The sequence below is a fragment of the Jaculus jaculus genome, chromosome 2 (genome assembly GCF_020740685.1).
Source record: "Jaculus jaculus isolate mJacJac1 chromosome 2, mJacJac1.mat.Y.cur, whole genome shotgun sequence".
Classification (NCBI taxonomy): Eukaryota; Metazoa; Chordata; class Mammalia; order Rodentia; family Dipodidae; genus Jaculus; species Jaculus jaculus.
In genome coordinates this window covers 180,187,583-180,205,348 of record NC_059103.1, presented here as the reverse complement: position 1 = coordinate 180,205,348, position 17,766 = coordinate 180,187,583, and the positions used below count along the sequence as shown (strand labels likewise).

General features: G+C 38.9%; 1 protein-coding gene across 1 annotated transcript in view; it reads right to left on the bottom strand.

Annotated features, from left to right (window-relative positions):
* The window catches only part of Pkhd1l1 (PKHD1 like 1), a 196,807-nt gene that overhangs the window by 119,748 nt on the left and 59,293 nt on the right, over window positions 1–17,766 (bottom strand). Inside the window, exons 21-23 of the mRNA XM_045144474.1 lie at window positions 17,608–17,732; window positions 2,688–2,851; window positions 1,178–1,350 (exon numbers count right to left, since the gene is read on the bottom strand). Coding sequence (XP_045000409.1) covers window positions 1,178–1,350; window positions 2,688–2,851; window positions 17,608–17,732 — 462 coding nt within the window. The remainder of the gene's footprint in view (window positions 1–1,177; window positions 1,351–2,687; window positions 2,852–17,607; window positions 17,733–17,766) is intronic.

The window sequence follows — 17,766 nt, the reverse complement described above, 5'->3', positions numbered from 1 at the left end:
GCACTGAAACATCTCTATCCCACCTTCCAAGACTCAGGGTTCATTGTGAGAGTGGTGGCAAAAAGAACGTAAGTCAAAGGAAAGATAGGACTGCCTACAATGCACATTTCCAGTCACAAATGGCCTAGATATTCATGACCTTGCAGTGTCTGGTACTACCTACATAAGATCCTTGTAATAGGAGGGAAACACGATGACATCAAAATAAAAGCGAGACTAATTGAAAGAGGGAGGGGACACGATGCAGAATGGAGTTGTGAAGGGGAAAGTGGGGGGGGCTAATTATCATGGTTTATAGTCTATAATTTTGGAAGTTGTCAATAAAAAGTTAATAAAATAAATAGGAAGCTAAAAAGGAACTCCTGGGCAGGAATAGCTCTATATTATTTATTACAAATGAATGTAAATCAACAATATCTCAAAGTTAAAGTTTACTGGGTAAATACACACTATAGCATTTATCTTGCATTTGAATATGTCTTAGAGGGACAAAAAAATCAAGTCCACATTCCCCAATTTAACTTTGAATAAATTACTAAAGTGAGAAATTTCAAATACTAGTTATCCATTTATTGAGGAATCTTTAAAAAAAAGTAGGACAATTGATATAGATGTTTAGAGACCCTGAGTCAGCACATTTTGTAGTACAGCTCAGTAAAGAATCATCAAGGAAACGTTTATATGCATATATATGATACACACACACACACACACACACACACACACACACATATCTAGAAGACAGTATGACTAAGCATTATGCTGGGATTAAGCAAAAGCAATGTTTTAGAGAATATTTACAGATTTTCATTATCTTTAAAGTTGTTTAGTTAGGAGAAATTTCTCTGTAGACCTCTAATTATAGGGTTAATTATTTAAATTTTAATCTTTAGCTTACTTTGTTTTTTATTTGTTGTAGAAAATGATACTGGTGTAATTGTAAACTTAACAGGAAATTGAATTTTAAAATTTTCGTGGTATTTGTAGTATTTAATATTGGCAATATTATAAATAATTCAAGCAATACAAAAATAATTAAAATTCTTTTGGAGTTATGGAGTTTCCTTCTTAGGAAGTGTTTAATCTGTATGCTTGTTATTTTCAGAAATTAGGAAAATTTTCTGTACCAAAGCTAATGCTCATGAAGTTAAAAATAATAACTAGTTTGTAAGCTTACCTGCCCAAAGCTCAGCGACAACATGGGTATATTGTAACTGCAGTTATAGGAAGTCATGGTAACATAATACTGGATTCCCATAGTTGATGCATTTAATTTGGTCCGATTCACCCAAAAGTGCTTGAAAAATATTCCTTTATTTGCTAGTGCTGGAAGTCGTCTTCTTGGCATTTCTAAAAGTAACAATAATAATAATGAAATAAATGAGAAATAAGATAATTGTGTAGAATTTTTATGGCTTTTGTTACATTTCATGTATGTATGAGTACTAAAATAACTTGGCAAACAATACTAAGAATATAAACATAAACATTTCATTCATCGCATTATATAATTCGAGTTCCCAAATATTCCAGTGCATCCTTACTACACAGTTGTCAATGCAATAGTAGCTCATTTAAGGAATTCATCACCTTTCTGATATTTTATTTCTCAAAAAGAAGCAAAATGAGAAAGTTTTGCCAAATCCGGGACTGTAAAGCTAAATCTTTCTATGATAAGCAAAAGAAATGGATCAGTAAGTAAGTATCTGTTGTGTAATTACAAGCCCCCATCTGAAAAACTTGGCATGCTCATGCATACCTGTAACCCCGGTGCTGAAGGGAGAGAGACAAGAGACTACCTTGGTTTCCCTGGTCCGCTATCTAGTAGAAAGAAAGAAATGGGAGCCAGTCATGGTTGCATACACTTTTAATCTCAGTACTTGGGAGGCAGGGGTAGGAGATCACTGTGAATTTGAGGCTATCCTGAGACTACATAGTGAATTCCATGTCAGCCTGGTCTAGAGAGTGAGACCCTACCTCAAAAAACAAAACAACAACTACAATAAAAAATAAACCAGAAAGAAATGGGGAGCTCTAGGTTTAATGAGAGGCACTGTCTCAGAAATATGGTGAAAAAAACAACAGAGGATACCTGACATTATCCAGTGGCTTCTATATGAGCATACATGGGGTTTACACATCCACACATGTAAATACACTAGATGTGCATGTGTACATGCACAAGCACATGCACAGGCATCATATACACAACACACACACACACACACACACACGCACACAATTTTTTAAAAGTTTATATTAAGAATTAATTTATCCTAAAGCTTTCTGGCTGGCTAATTTAACCAAATCTGCATGAGCTCCAGGGTCACTGCATACATGACTTTCTTTCAGAAACAAGAAAAGATGGAAAATTACTGGGGAAATGGTCTGATATTGACCACTCTCAACACATACACACACACAGACAGAAATGTACATGGAATCTACACACACAAACATGTGAGTACCCATGCTACACATAAAAAGAATTCACTTACCTTAAAATAATATTACCCTACTCATTAAAAACAAAATGACATCATATTACTGAGGTAAGAGAATAAATCATAATTATTTAAAAATTATCATTTCTGAATATACCAGAGTATAAGTTCAATTTCCATGGTGAGACTTTATTACATGGTAGATTTAGAATATTGCAGTAGATATGAAATAAGTCAACATACCATTTAGTGTTGAAACTGTAGATGTCTGCCCAATATATACTACGTCTACATAGAAGGACCATGACTCAGATGCTTTTTGTAAACTAATCCTTTGAAGAGAAAAGTTTGTCCCAGAATATTTGGTTTGTATGGTATCTAGAAGATCTATGCATGTGTAGGTCCACCTGAAACATGATTGATTTATTTGGTATACAAGTTGCTAATAAATACATGATGTATGTTTGTAAGAGATATTCCTTTAAAGTAAAAGCTTTGCTTATGCCTATAAGACCACCAAACATTTTATTAGCACAGAGAAGCAGTCATAACAAGGCACAAGAGATAGAACCTACATTGACAGTAAAGAAGATGCATATACATGGCACTACCTGTAAGAATGTAAAATAACTGTCACAATAGAAGGAAATGGAGGAGAACGTGCACCATGACAAAGGCAAGCAAGAATAGGACCATGTGCTTTATTAAAATATGTCAGAGATGGACTGGTAAATACTTCTGATTTATGTGATTATATTTATTGACGTGTTTATGGTGAATCATCTCTGCTTCTTGGAAATAGAGCCAACTTGAATTTCAGTCAATAATATGCTCTTGGATTTGATTTACAAGTGTTTGGTTGAGAATTTCCACTAAAATCAAGACCATTACAAAAGACTTCACACTGTCCATTATTATGCAGTATGGTGTTTGAAGTCTTACCTGGAGCAATCAGAGTAGAGGTTAAAATAAAATAGTAACAAATAAGAAAGAAAAATGTCAAAATCTTCTTCCTTGCTAATGACTCTCTATACACAAGAGACTAGGACACTCCTAGAGCTGATAAACATTTTCATTAAAGTGACAAAACACAAAATTAATGTACAAAAATCAGTAGCTTTCCTACACACCACAAACATGCTGTGAAAGAAACAAGAGAAGTAACTCATTCACAGTGCCCTCTCCACAAAAAAAAAAAAAAATAAATAAATAAATAATTTTGAATAGCCCTAATCAAAACAGTGAAAGAGTGGCTGGAGAGATGGCTCAGCTGTTAAGGCACTTGCCTGCCAAGTCTAATGACCCAGGTTTGATTCCCCAGCATGCATATAAATCTAGATACACAAAGTGGTATGTGCATCTGAAGTTTGTTTGCAGTGGCTGAAGGCCCTGGCATGCCCATTCTCTATCTGTCTCCTTTCCCTCTATCTCTCTCTGCTTACAAATAGATATTTTTAAAAAATTAAAGACGTCTATAATCTAAATTTTAAAATAAGAAAGAATTAAAGGCATGATTAGAATATGGAAAGACCTCATATGTTCATGGATTGGAAGGAAGAATTACTAAACTGAAAGTAGCTTTATTGCACAAAAGACTCTACAGAAGAATCAAAGCAGTCCCTGTCAAAATCACAATGCTTCACACAAACAGAAAATCCTTATTCGTCTCACAAACATAAGACAAACTGAAATTCATATGGAAGCATAAATCTCAATCCCAAGCAAAAATAATAATGTTGGATGGATCATCCTCCCTGATGTAATATTATAAAGCTATAATAACAAAAATAGTGTGGTACTGGTCCAAAACATAGCTCAATGGAATAGAATATAGCATTCAAGTAAAAATTCATGTAACTACAATACTGTTATGGTTAAAAGTTTAACTTTTGTCCCACACTTTATGTACCTTACTGGCACAATACTAATTTCCAGTATTAGACACTGTTCTTGGACACTTTCTGTGCAATATGTTGCTTTTGCTTAGAGCTGACATGTCAGGTACCTGCCCAGCCAGGGAGCACCTTGCTAGATCTGCTTGCATTATTGGCAAACCTTCTTTTCTAAATCCTCTCTGCTTTCTCTCTAGATAGAATAAGCCCACTACTGTCTTTAATGCTTAAACTCTGATGATTAGCCTTGAAAAACAATCCCTATATCCAGGTGTGGTAGCACATACTTTTAATCCTAGCATTGAGGAGGCAGAGGAAAGAGCATTGATGTCAGTCTGATGCCAGCCTGAGACTCCAGAGTGAGTTCTAGGTGACCATTTGCTAGAGTGAGACTGCTTCAAAGAAAACAGACAACAACAGAAAAAAAAAATCCCTTTAAGTTCTTAGTTAGGTACCCACTACTTGAAAATTTTACTGATAACCTTGACAGGTTGCCTAATAAAAGATAAGTGCCAGCCAGGGGTGGTGGCACACGCCTTTAACCCCAGCACTCATGAGGCAGAGGCAGGAGGATTGCCATGAGTTCGAGGCATCCTTGAGACTCCATAGTGAATTCCAGGTCAGCCTGGGCTAGAGCGAGACCCTACCTCGAAAAACAAAAACAAAAACAAATAATAAATAAATAAATAAAAGATAAGTGCCCCTTTCAGCTGTGTGAATCTACAGCCTGTTTTCATCCCAGGAGATCTCTCAGTTTCTCAGTTATAACTGCCTGATATGTTTCGTGACACCATCTGACAACCTGATTTTTGACAATGATGCCAAAAAATACCTTGGACAAAAAAGAGTCTCTTCCACAAATGGCCCTCAGAAAACTGGATATCCACATGTAGAAGAAACTAGACCCACATCTCTTAACAAGAATCGGCTCAATGACCTTAATGTAAGACCTGATCTTCTGACACTGAGACAAAAGGACAAACATTTCAAAATATATGAATGGAGTTTATGAAAAGGAATCTGGTCACCCAGGAAGCAATTTCAACAGTTTACATATGGTAATTATGAAATTAGAAAGCAAAAGCAATAGCTAATTGAGTGAAGAGATGATAGTGTGGGAGAAAAATCTTTCTAGCAGTAATTCTGACAGCAAATTAATATCTAGAATATGCAAAGTACTCAAAAAGTAACTCAAAATAAATGGGCTAATTAAATGAGCAGACAGTTCTCAAAACATGAAATAAAAAGGGCCAAAAATGTGTGATAAAATGCAAAATGTTTTCACTCACTTGCCACTAGAGAAATGCAGATTAAAGTATATTGATAGCCTGGTGTGGTGGTGCACTTTTGATCCTAGCACTCAGGAGGCAGCTAGGAGGATCACTATGAGTTCAAGACCACCCTGGGACTACAGAGTAAATTTAAGACCAGCCTGGGCTACAGTGAGATCCTACCTTAGGGGGGGAAAACAGCTAAAGAGATAGCTTTGTGGTTAAGCAGCTTGCCTGCAAAGACTAAGGACCAAGATTTAATTCCCCAGTACCCACACAGTGGTGCATGCATCTGGATATGCATCTGGAGTTTGTTCATAGTGGCTAGAGGTCCTAGCATGCCCATTTTTTCTCTCTATCTGCCTTTATCTCTCATAAATAAATAAATGACAAAGGAAAGCACATTGAGGACTGGACAGATGGCTCATCAGTTAAGGTGTTTGCCTGCAAAGCCTAACAACCCAAGTAAAAATCCCGAGAACCCACATAAAGCCAGGTGCACAGTGATGCATGCATCTGGAGTTCATTTGCAGTGGCTGGAGGACCTGGTATGTCCATTCTCTCTCTCCCTCCCTCTCTCTCTCTCTCTCTCTCTCTCTCCCTCTCTCTCTCTCTCTCTCTCTCTCTGCTTTCTCTCCTTGCAAATAAATAAATACAATTTAAAAAAGAAGTACATTGAAATTTCATTTCTTCCCAGTCAGAATGTTCATTAAAAAAAAAAAAAAGTCAGCTGGAGAGATGGCTTAGTGGTTAAGGCATTTGCCAGCAAAGCCAAAGGTTTGATTCCCTAGGAACCATGTAAGCCAGATGCACAAGGGGCACACATGTCTGGAGTTCATTTTCAGTGGCTGGAGGCTCTGGCATGCCCATTCTCTCTTTCCCTCTCTTTGTCTCTTTCTCTCTCTCAAATAAATAAATAAAAGTATAAAAACTGAAAAAAAATGAAAAAATAAAAAAGTAATGACAAATTTTGATTAGGATATAAACAATGTGGAACCCTTACATATTTCTGGGGAATGCAAACTATTCCAGCCACTATAGAAATCAGTATGGATGCTCTCTCAAAAAACTGAAAATAGGAGCTAGAGAAATGGCCCTGTGGCTAAAGACACATGCTTGCAAAGTCTGATGGCCTGTGTTCGATTATTCAGTATCCACATACAGCCAGATGCACAAAGTGGCACATGCCTCTGGAATTTGTTTGCAGTGGCAGGAGGCCCTAGCAGGCCCATTTCATCCTTCTCCTCCCCCCTTTCTCCCTTTCTCTTTCTTTCATTGAAAATAAATAAAATATTTAGAGAACACAAAGCCCCATAAAACACATCTACAATATGGCCCAGCTATGAACCTCCTGGGTATTGACCCAAAAGACTCCAAGCCAACATATCATAGAGATACTTGTGCATCAATGCTTAGTGCAGCACTATTTACAGCAGAGAGTATCTAGACATCACCCTATGGGCCAAACAACAGAGGAATGGATACAGAATATGTGGTCTACACAATGCACTTGAGGATAACTGGTATGCCCAAAGAGGAGGGTCCCTTTGGAAAGGGGGACAGAAGTGAGGGTAAGGAACAGGAAGGTGAGGAAAGGACATGAAAGGGATTACAATCAACATACACTTTATACTCGTGTGAAAATGCCCTTATGTGCAGTGCCATTATAATGAGTATACATAATGAAAAATTTCGAAGTTGCTTTTTTTTATAATTTTTATTAACATTTTCCATGATTATAAAATATATCCCATGGTAATTCCCTCCCTCCCCACCCCCACACTTTCCCATTTAAAATTCCATTCTCCATCATATTACCTCCCCATTACAATTATTGTAATTACATATATACAATATCAACCTATTAAGTAGCCTCCTCCCTTCCTTTCTCTACCCTTTATGTCTCCTTTTTAACTTACTGGCCTCTGCTACTAAGTATTTTCATTCTCACGCAGAAGCCCAGTCATCTGTAGCTAGGATCCACATATGAGAGAGAACATGTGGCACTTGGCTTTCTGGGCCTGGGTTACCTCACTTAGTATAATAATTTCCAGGTCCATCCATTTTTCTGCAAATTTCATAACTTCATTTTTCTTTATCGCTGAGTAGAACTCCATTGTATAAATGTGCCACATCTTCATTATCCACTCATCTGTTGAGGGACATCTAGGCTGGTTCCATTTCCCAGCTATTATAAATTGAGCAGCAATAAACATGGTTGAGCACGTACTTCTAAGGAAATGAGATGCGTCCTTTGGATATATGCCTAGGAGTGCTATAGCTGGGTCATATGGTAGTTCAATCTCTAGCTGTTTTAGGAACATCCACACGGTTTTCCACAATGGCTGGACCAGATTGCATTCCCACCAGCAGTGCAGAAGGGTTCCTTTTTTTCCACATCCCCGCCAACATTTAGGATCATTTGTTTTCATGATGGTGGCCAATCTGACAGGAGTGAGATGGAATCTCAATGTAGTTTTAATCTGCATTTCCCTGATGACTAGTGACGTAGAACATTTTTTTAGATGCTTATATGCCATTCGTAAAATCTACTGATTTTTGGTTTGCCTTGTTCTTCTTTATCCAAGGCTTTAAGGCGAAGCATTAGGTCATTTACTTGCGACCTTTCTAATTTCTTAATATAGGCACTTAAGGCTATAAATTTACCTCTTAGAACTGCTTTCATTGTGTCCCAGAGATTTTGGTATGTTGTGTTCTCATTATCATTTGACTCTATAAATTTTTTGATTTCCTTTTTGATTTCTTCATTGACCCATTCATCATTTAGTAGTGTATTGTTTAGTTTCCATGATTTTGTGTATGCTCTATAGCCGTTCTTGCTACTGATTTGTAGTTTAATTCCATTGTGGTCAGATAGAATGCAAGGAATTATTTCAATTTTCCTGAATTTGTTAAGATTTGCTTTGTGACCTAATATATGGTCTATTTTAGAGAATGTTCCATGTGCTGCTGAAAAGAATGTATATTCTGTAGCCTTTGGATGAAATGTCCTGTATATATCTGTTAAGTCCATTCCTTCTATGACCTCATTTAGTCCAGATGCCTCTCTGTTTATTCTTTCCTGGGATGACCTGTCAATTGATGAGAGTGGGGTGTTTAAGTCACCCACCACCACTGTGTTTGGTGTTATCTGTGACCTTAGTTCTAATAGTGTTTGTTTGACGAATTTGGGAGCCCCCATGTTAGGTGCATATATGTTTAGGATTGTATTGTCCTCCTGTTGGAGTGTGCCCTTAGTCAATATAAAGTGACCTTCCTTATCTTTCTTGACTAACGTCGGACTAAAGTCTACCCTGTCTGATATTAGGATAGCAACTCCTGCTTGTTTTCTAGGCCCATTTGCTTGAAACACCGTCTTCCAACCTTTCACCCTAAGATAGTGTCTATCCTTTGTAGAAGGGTGAGTTTCTTGGAGACAACAAATTGTAGGATCCTGCTTTTTAACCCAGTCTGCAAATCTATGTCTTTTCGTTGGGGCATTGAGGCCGTTGATATTAAGAGATATTATTGAAAGGTGTGTATTTTTGTTTGCCATTTGTGTGTGTGTGTGTGTGTGTTTCTGGTTCTACCTGTGCTCTCTTCTGTTAACTAGTATTTGAGTATTGCTTGTTTTTTCTAGGTTCCTTATATGTATGCTTTTCCTTTTCTTCAGCATGGAGGATTCTATCAAGTATTTTCTGTAGAGCTGGTTTTGTCTTCCAATACTCTTTTAACCTGCTTTTGTCATGGAATGTCTTTATTTCTCCATCTATTTGAATGGATAACTTTGCAGGATAAAGTAACCTTGGTTGACAGTTGTTATCTTTCAGAACTTGGAATATACACTCCAAGCCCTTCTGGCTTTAAAAGTTTGTGTTGTATAATCTGCTGTAATCCTGATGGGCTTGCTTTTGTAGGTAACTTGATTTTTCTCTCTAACTGCTTTCAATATTTTTTCTTTGGTGTGTGTGTTTGGAAGTTTGATTATAATATGGCGAGGAGAGGTTCTTTCTGGGTTTTGTCTGGCTGGGGTTCTAAAGGCTTCCTGTATCTGCATTGGCACCTCTTTCCCAATTTGGGGGAAATTTTCTTCTATGATTTTGTTGAAGACGCCTACTATGCCTCTGGAGTGGAGTTCTTCTTCTTCTTCTATACCCTGAATTCTTATATTGGATCTTTTCATAGTGTCCCGAATATCTTGAAATTCCCACTCATACTTTGCTATAAGTTTGTCTTTCTCATTGTTGGACTGCATTAGGTCTGCCACCTGGTCTTCTAGCTTACATATTCTGTCCTCTCCCTCATCCATCCTACTGGTGAGATTTTCTACAGAGTTTTTTATTTCATTAACTGTGTTCTTCATTGCTAGTAATTCTGACTGGTTTTTCTTTATTATTTCTATTTCCTTATTTATGTCTTGTGTTGCCTTCTTTATTTCATTAAATTGATGTCCTGCATCTTCTTTGATTCCTTTGATTTCCTCTTTGATTTCTTCTTTGTTTGTTTTGATGTGTTCTTTGACTTCTTTGAACATATTTATAATCATTCTTTTGAACTCTTTCTCAGGCATTTCCTCTAACTATTTCTCACTGGAGGACATTTCTGATGCATTAATACTTTTAGGTGGATTTATATCGTCTTGCTTTTTAGTGTTTCTTGTGTTATAATATATATATTTTTGCATCTTGGATTAAGTTAATGCTTGGATTTTCTAGCTAGCTGTGTATTCTTAGCTGTATCAATTGATTTGATGTTTTATATTTTCAGAGTAGGAGCTTAAGGTGTTAGGTGTGGCTCTTAAGACTCTCAGAGTATCTACAAAGATGTTCTTAGGGGTTGAGTTTCCCTGCTATAGGAGTATTCAAGCAGGCTGAGTGGAATAAACTACAGGTAGATTCTAAAATTTAACTAAACACTGTACACATTCAATCAAAAACAGCCCCGAGTATGTATGCAAGAGTAGTTATTATAACGACCAGATCTTCTATCAACAAAGAGGTTAAGATTTCTGGTCTGTTGAGGGATCCAAGTCAGCTTGCAACCAAGTGAGACCCTTCCCTGGTGCAATCCCAGTTACCTTGGATGATTTTGGTCTCAGTCAAGTTGCTGCCTGGGTCGTTGGGCTGCTGTTCTGATTTCTGGAGCTGGGCACTTGCTTTTCCTGCGGGGCAAACCGAGCTGCTGCTGCTGCCTCTGCTGCTGCTGTGTCCACTGTCGCTGCTCCCCCTGAAGCTGCTGCTGCCAAGTCTGCCACTGCTGCCACTCCTGGGTCTGCTGCTGCTGGGGCCGCTGTTACCGGTGCTGGAGCCGCTGATGTTGCTGCCGAACTCTGCTCCTGCTTGGGTCCCACTGTCAGCCCAAGTTGGCGTGGCCAGGTCCCGGGCCGCTGCTCTGTTCGCCGGACCTGGGCTCAGGCGGTGGGGGAGGGAAGGGAGCCGCAGCTGCTCTGGTTCTCTCGCTGCTCCACGCGTTCTTCTACCTCGCGGTCTGCTCCTCCATTGCTCACTGCCGCTCTCCCCTCACGTTTCCCGAGTTGCGGAGAGTGTGGTGTGAAGGGAAAATCCCACACCTGGCTTTTCCTGAGGCTCGAGCTGAGTCTGGCGGCTTTCTGCTGCGCCGCGGCCGCGGCAGTTGGTGGCCGAGCTGCTGGAGCCGCTTTTCCCGCCTGTGCAGGCTCAGTATGCTCTGGAACTCTTCTACTTCTCTGCTGCCGCTTCAATTTCCTATACACCTCACTTTTTAGTAAAAGTGTGTATTTTGCTGAGTTTTTTTGGTCTTTTTCTCCCTTAGGCTGCTTTGGCGTGGTACCTACGCCGCCATCTTAACCGGAAGTCTCGAAGTTGCTTTTTAAAAGAAGCATAAGTTCTATTCAATGCTAAGTAGCAAAATTGCAGCTTAATAGCACTTCCACAAGAGCTCAGCAAAGTAGCATTTCCCATTATTATAAGCAGCAAAGTGGTGTCAAGTTATTCCGAGATATTCACAGTGGGAAAAAATACTTTAAATGTAAAACTGATATTCAGATTTTTTCCATTAAATACTAACTGCATTGGAATCTCATACATTACAATTAGGCAAGTCAGCTATGACAGTAACAACAAATAGATGAATACTGCTTTCAAGTAACTCCAGTTCAACAATAATCTCCACATCAGTTGCCACTGGATTTATTAACTGACTACTATAAGGACCTGGACACTTTCTGGTCTCATTTTCTTCATGATTCATGTTCTCTACTGGATCCATCTCTAGTAAATCAGTGTTTAGGCTGCATGTACTAGTCTATGACATGTCTAGTTAGACGAAGTTATAGTACTTAAAGACAATATTTTGGGCTTTAAAGTAAAATGTTGTCACTAAGTCTATAATTCTAATGTTTTAAGAATTACCACTCAGAAAATTTAGTATCTTAAATAAGATAACTGTTTTGTGGCTAGAGTATTCTATTGTCCTATTTATTTTTTCAAATTTATTTATGTTTTTATTTGTGTGTGTGCATGTGTGTTTGGGCACACATGCCAGCCAAAGCACACATACGAAGGCACAGGACAACTTTGGTGTGTCTGTGCTTCACCTTCTGTCTCAAGGGTCTCTTGCCACACCAAATGAACTGCCACACTGTAAACGAACTTGCAAGACTTGAATCCTCCTGGCTCCACCCCCATCATCCCATCACACCCCCTTGCCATAGGCATGTGGGGATCATGGATCACGTCCAGCTTTATTTTGGCCCTGGGGTATTGAACCCCAGGCCAGCAGCACAAAAAGATCCTTTTATCCACTGAGCCGTCTCCACAGCCCCAAGTCCCAAGTCCTATCTATTCAAAAGACTTTTGAAAAGTTCAGTTTTGAACTATGAAACTCTTACAACAAACATGGCTCTTTGGAAAATTATATAACAATTCTTGAGGGAAATGACCCTGGACTGGAAATACACTCCGAAAACCAGTACATCTATGCCCGCAGGACTGTCCAGACTGCATAGGAGCAGATCCAGAAACACTTGCCAGGAGCACAAGAGATTTTTGTCTGGGCGGTCATAGTTTTCATGATAGAACTCCACATTTTTAAAATTAATGAATTCTTGTTTAGAGGTCTTATGCCATTTAGGAGCTTATAGTTGTGGGCTCTGAAAGGCCCAGGCGTGAGGCCCAGTGGAACTTCCTGAGTCTAGCTAAAGTTTGGCAACCTGTCTCTGGCCAGCTAGCACTCAGCAAGGCGCCTAATGGCTCCTGGCCTGCCACCTCTACGCGGCAATTGTAATTACCATTTCAATAGTTACAGTTTACTATTGGCCCTTACCTCTTTCCCTGTCCTAAAATCTCTGCCTTCGTCCCCAACATGATATAGGCAACTGCTCAGAGTAATAAAGACAGTTGTTTCTGTGAGTTCCTGCGTGGAAAAGACTCCCGACTCAGTGTGGTTTTTCTCCGGTGGCCAGGAGAGGTTTCTGAGTCGTCCAATGCTCATCATCCTCCTCAACCCCCAGGGAGGAACCAGCAGGCCTGGTCCTTCCCTCAGCACTACCTACCTGCCCGGGAAGGAGCCCCGCAATGGTAAAAAAAAAAAAAAAAAAAGAGTTCCATCAAGTAAGATACATCTTTTTTTTTTTTTTTTTAATTTTATTTGAGAGCGACAGACACAGAGAGAAAGACAGATAGAGGGAGAAAGAGAGAATGGGAGTGCCAGGGCTTCCAGCCTCTGCAAACGAACTCCAGATGTGTGTGCCCCTTGTGCATCTGGCTAACGTGGGACCTGGGGAACCGAGCCTCGAACCGGGGTCCTTAGGCTTCACAGGCAAGCGCTTAACCGCTAAGCCCTCTCCAGCCCAAGATATATCTTTAAATGACTGCAAAGATAAATTGCTAAAAGAGGAGACCTGCCACAGTAATTATCCCAAATGACTAGCATGGGAGAATGCGGTGATCCCACTGTCCACGGCATGCAGAGAATTACTGTAGGAAATACACCTTCAGGTGCACCTTCAAGAAGGATCTCTGATTCATACTGAACTCCCAAGAGATCATCCATGCCCTATGGCAAATATTTTAGGAAGCCATAGGTACAACTTGCCCAGCTCCTCACCAGCTGACATGGGTGGGTCTGCCTTGAGCCCTGACTTTGCTTATGCTCTGGCCAGGGACTATCAGGAAGGGCAGTGCTGCTCCTCTTGAGTCCAAAATTCTCCAAAATTATTCGCACTCATTTCATTTGTTCCAGGATCTAACTCTGGTCACAAATTTTCACAGTCAATTGAAGTGTATAATGGTTTAATATATACATAGTGCACTGGGGGATAAATCCCTGTTTTTCAATAGTAGTGTTCTTGCTCTCTCTCTCTCTTTCTCTCTTTCCCCTCCTTCTCTATCATCTTTAGCTGCAGTGGAAACAAAAACTGTAAAGAATAAGTTTAAAATGTCAAACTTGACACATAGAAGTCATAGACTATTTGTTCAAATGCCCTCAGTGGACAACCTGGGAAAGGTCAGGGACAGAGTACATTTGTTAAATATTTGCTTACTTTTTTGCTAAAGACAAAGTAAGTTTGGCTGCTTATTTTAAGTACTCATTAAAAAATAACAACCCAAGAGTGCCCCATTCCTTTCACACATAGAACAGCTTCTCACAACCTCACAGAGACCAGGCTCTTTGCAAAGCTCTGCCCCATCATGTACTAATTTCAGTATCCAATGACCTTTCTGTCTGGTAAACTAGGAGTTTTTCTTTTGGCTCATTCTATGGAAGCACTTATAGAATTTTTTCTGAGACAAGACATAAATTATTAAATTTCTAATGTTTAATTAAGAATTATCTTAAGTTCCTCATTTCATGTGTTTTAATCAAAGGTTGTTCTCCCTGACAAAGATGTACTTGATACCTCCAGTTTTACTGTGCTTCTGCCCTCCTGGCTAGACATTCTGATAGCTATATATACACTTGCTCCACAGTCCTCCTAACTGTAACCATTGATTATAGTGTCTGAAGGGCACTAGGTCCACAAATTCAGTGGTTTACATGTATATGTGTATACATGCAAACTAAAGACCATGGCTTCTTTTCTTTCCCTAAGATGTCATTCCACTTTTCCTGGAACTTGGTAAATCTTAAAAATCATGAATTTTTTTGCCAGCCACACAGGAAGGATTATATCTCAGATATCTGTGTCTTACTCACACAGCTCTGGCTTTGACGTGCTCTACTCTCTTGCCATCTCTTGTCATTGTCCCAGTGTGCACATCTTGCTCCCTCCTCATGAAGCTCCAACTGACTAGAACTCCAGGGCACCACCCTCACTGTCTCCCACTTCACTCTTTGGCCCAGCCCATGAGGGATTCAGCTGTCTTTTAGAAACTTTTAACAAATAAGGTTCTCATCCCATCCAAACATATTTTTTTTAGGATCTACTCATTTCTGGTACAAACTTGAAGGCGGCTGCTACATTTTGAAACCAGTGTTAGGATGATGTAGAAAGCAAGATACCTGAACTGTAGAGTAAGGCAGCAGTTTCTTCCTTGAAAATCCTCACCTAGAGTCTAAGAATCTGTTAGGATTATATAATAATAGATCAAGACTTTTCCTCATGTAATTGTCATCTTGATTTAAAAAAAAAAAAACAACCTTCTAGCTGGGCATGGTGGTGCACGCCTTTAATCTCAGCACTCAGAGGAAGGAGGATTTCTGGGAATTCAAGACAAACATGAGACTACATAGTGAATTCCAGGTCAGCGTGGGCTACAGTGAAACTCTTCTTAGAAAAAAACAAAAAATAAAAAGTAAAAATGAAATTCTTCTATTTTGTCTTATTTTTTTATTAGCACTGGGTTTTTATCCTGATTTTGAGGCATTTTCTGTGTCCCTCCATATGAGTATCAAGAGGACATCATGCCTTCTCTTCACTCTGGCTTCAAATGTGATAGTTCTGAGTCATTAGAGATCCAGACTTATGGCTGAATAGAATACTATTCTCCATATGATAAAGTGATGAAAAGTTAAAAAACATGTATTAAAACATGGTGCAAACTGTATGAATCTATACATAGGAGGATTTGATGCAGTTATGACAAAAAATGGAAAAGAAATCTTTCTGAGATCAGAACTAGGGCCATAATAACTTTTGTGGAACAACTTTCATATGAAAGAAAAAAATTCTAATTGTGCTGAAGAAATGCTCTGTATCTTTATCAGTGTGATAGTAACATGCCTATATACATCTGCTATAACACAGAAATATGCACTTTAAAAGAAAGAATTTAACTTTATGTAAACTATACTTCAAACATCATGGGCAGTACCTTGGAACACAAAAAGTGTTTATGGGGCTGGAGAGATAGCTTAGTGGTTAAGGTACTTGCCTACAAAGCTTAATGTCTCCAGTTTGATTCCCCAGTTCCAAAATAAAGCCAGGTGCACAAAGTGGCACATGCATATACCGTCTACTTGCAGCAACTAGAGGCCCTACCGTGCCTATTTTCTCTGTCTCTCTTCTATCTCTCTCTCTCTCTGCTTGCAAACAAATAAATAAAATTACATTTTTAAATTTTTTTGTTTTATTTTTTATTTGAGAGTGACAGACGGAGAGAGAAAGACACAGAGAGAGAGAGAGAGAGAGAAGACAGAATGGGCGCGCCAGGGCCTCCAGCCACTGCAAACGAACTCCAGCCACGTGCGCCCCCTTGTGCATCTGGCTAACGTGGGTCCTGGGGAATCGAGCCTTGAACCAGGGTCCTTAGGTTTCATAAGCGAGCACTTAACCACTAAGCCATCTCTCCCACCCAAATAAAAATATTTTTAAAAAGGGTTTGTGTCCTTTATTATCCTAATTTTACATTAATTTTTGTGTACAAAAATTAAAAGTCAACATTTTTAAATTCTCAGGAAATAATAATAGAAAAAAACACATAATATAGAAAACTCATTTATATTTGAAGGTATGGCACAGTCACAAAATTGCAACTTCTAGACTCATTCACTTACCTCCTTTCTCTCACCTCATGGTGATCCTTCTACCTCTACATCCCAATGCTGGATTAAAGGCATGCACCTAATCAGGTTTGGGTGGCTCACACCTTTAATTCCAGCACTTGGGAGCCAGTAGTAGGAGGATCACCTTGTGTTCAAGGCCACCCTGAGACTGCAGTGAGTTCCAGGTCAGCCTGGGCTAGTGTGAGTCCCTACCTTGAAAATCCGCACCCCCACAAAAAAGCAGGCATGCACCACCACCACCAAACCCAGTTTGTATTTGTGTTTGTATATTTACACGTCCATGTTTTAGAAAAGCAAGTACAATTTTAGAACCCTTTGTCCTGATAGTCATTAAAGTATTTTTCTCTACTAATATGTATTCCTAAGTAGGAAATGTGTTTTCCCCAATGATTAAAGTTTAGAAATAATATTGTACACTAGGTGATCTCTTATTGTCATCTTAGTAGCCAGAAACATTATTTGCTTTAATAATATGTAGTAGTTTAAATGTGTGGCCCCACAGACTCAGGTCTGAAATTTGAGTCTTCAATGGGCAGAGCCCTGCTGAGGAAGCTGTATGTCATTTGACAGTGTCTCTTTGCTTGGATCTATGGAAGGCAGCCAGCTTCTTCTGCCATGGATGGTGCTCCCCTGGAATTTGTAAGCCTGTGATAAATCCCATTCCTCCCATGAACTGTTGTTGGCTGGGTGTTTGCCCAGCAACACAAAGCTGACTGACACAAAGCACACAATATAAAAGTAATGGTGAATTCTCTTTTGTTTAAAATGGCCATAGAATGACCATGACATATGGTCAGGTTTTATTTTTTATAACCTAAGACTATTTGATAAAGATTTTTTTCTGCTGTAAGTACTTTTGTGAGGAAGCACATACAAAAAACAGGAAAAAAAATAGTTAGATCAACGTGTGCAAGATTCCTCCCTTTCTCAAACAACACACACACACAAAAAAAAAACCTAAGCCTGTCTTTATAATCTATATATTATAGCATAACTTAAGTTTTGAAACTCACTTACTTGTTTCCATAAGCAAAGTTGTATGCAAATTGTGTATTTGCACTTCTAGTAATCTTGCCATTGTCTTGGTACTTAAACTTTAGACCAATAAAATTTGCCAGGAATCCTTTGTAGGCTAAACAAAACTGCATGAAAAATATGAAAGAAATCAGTAATGAT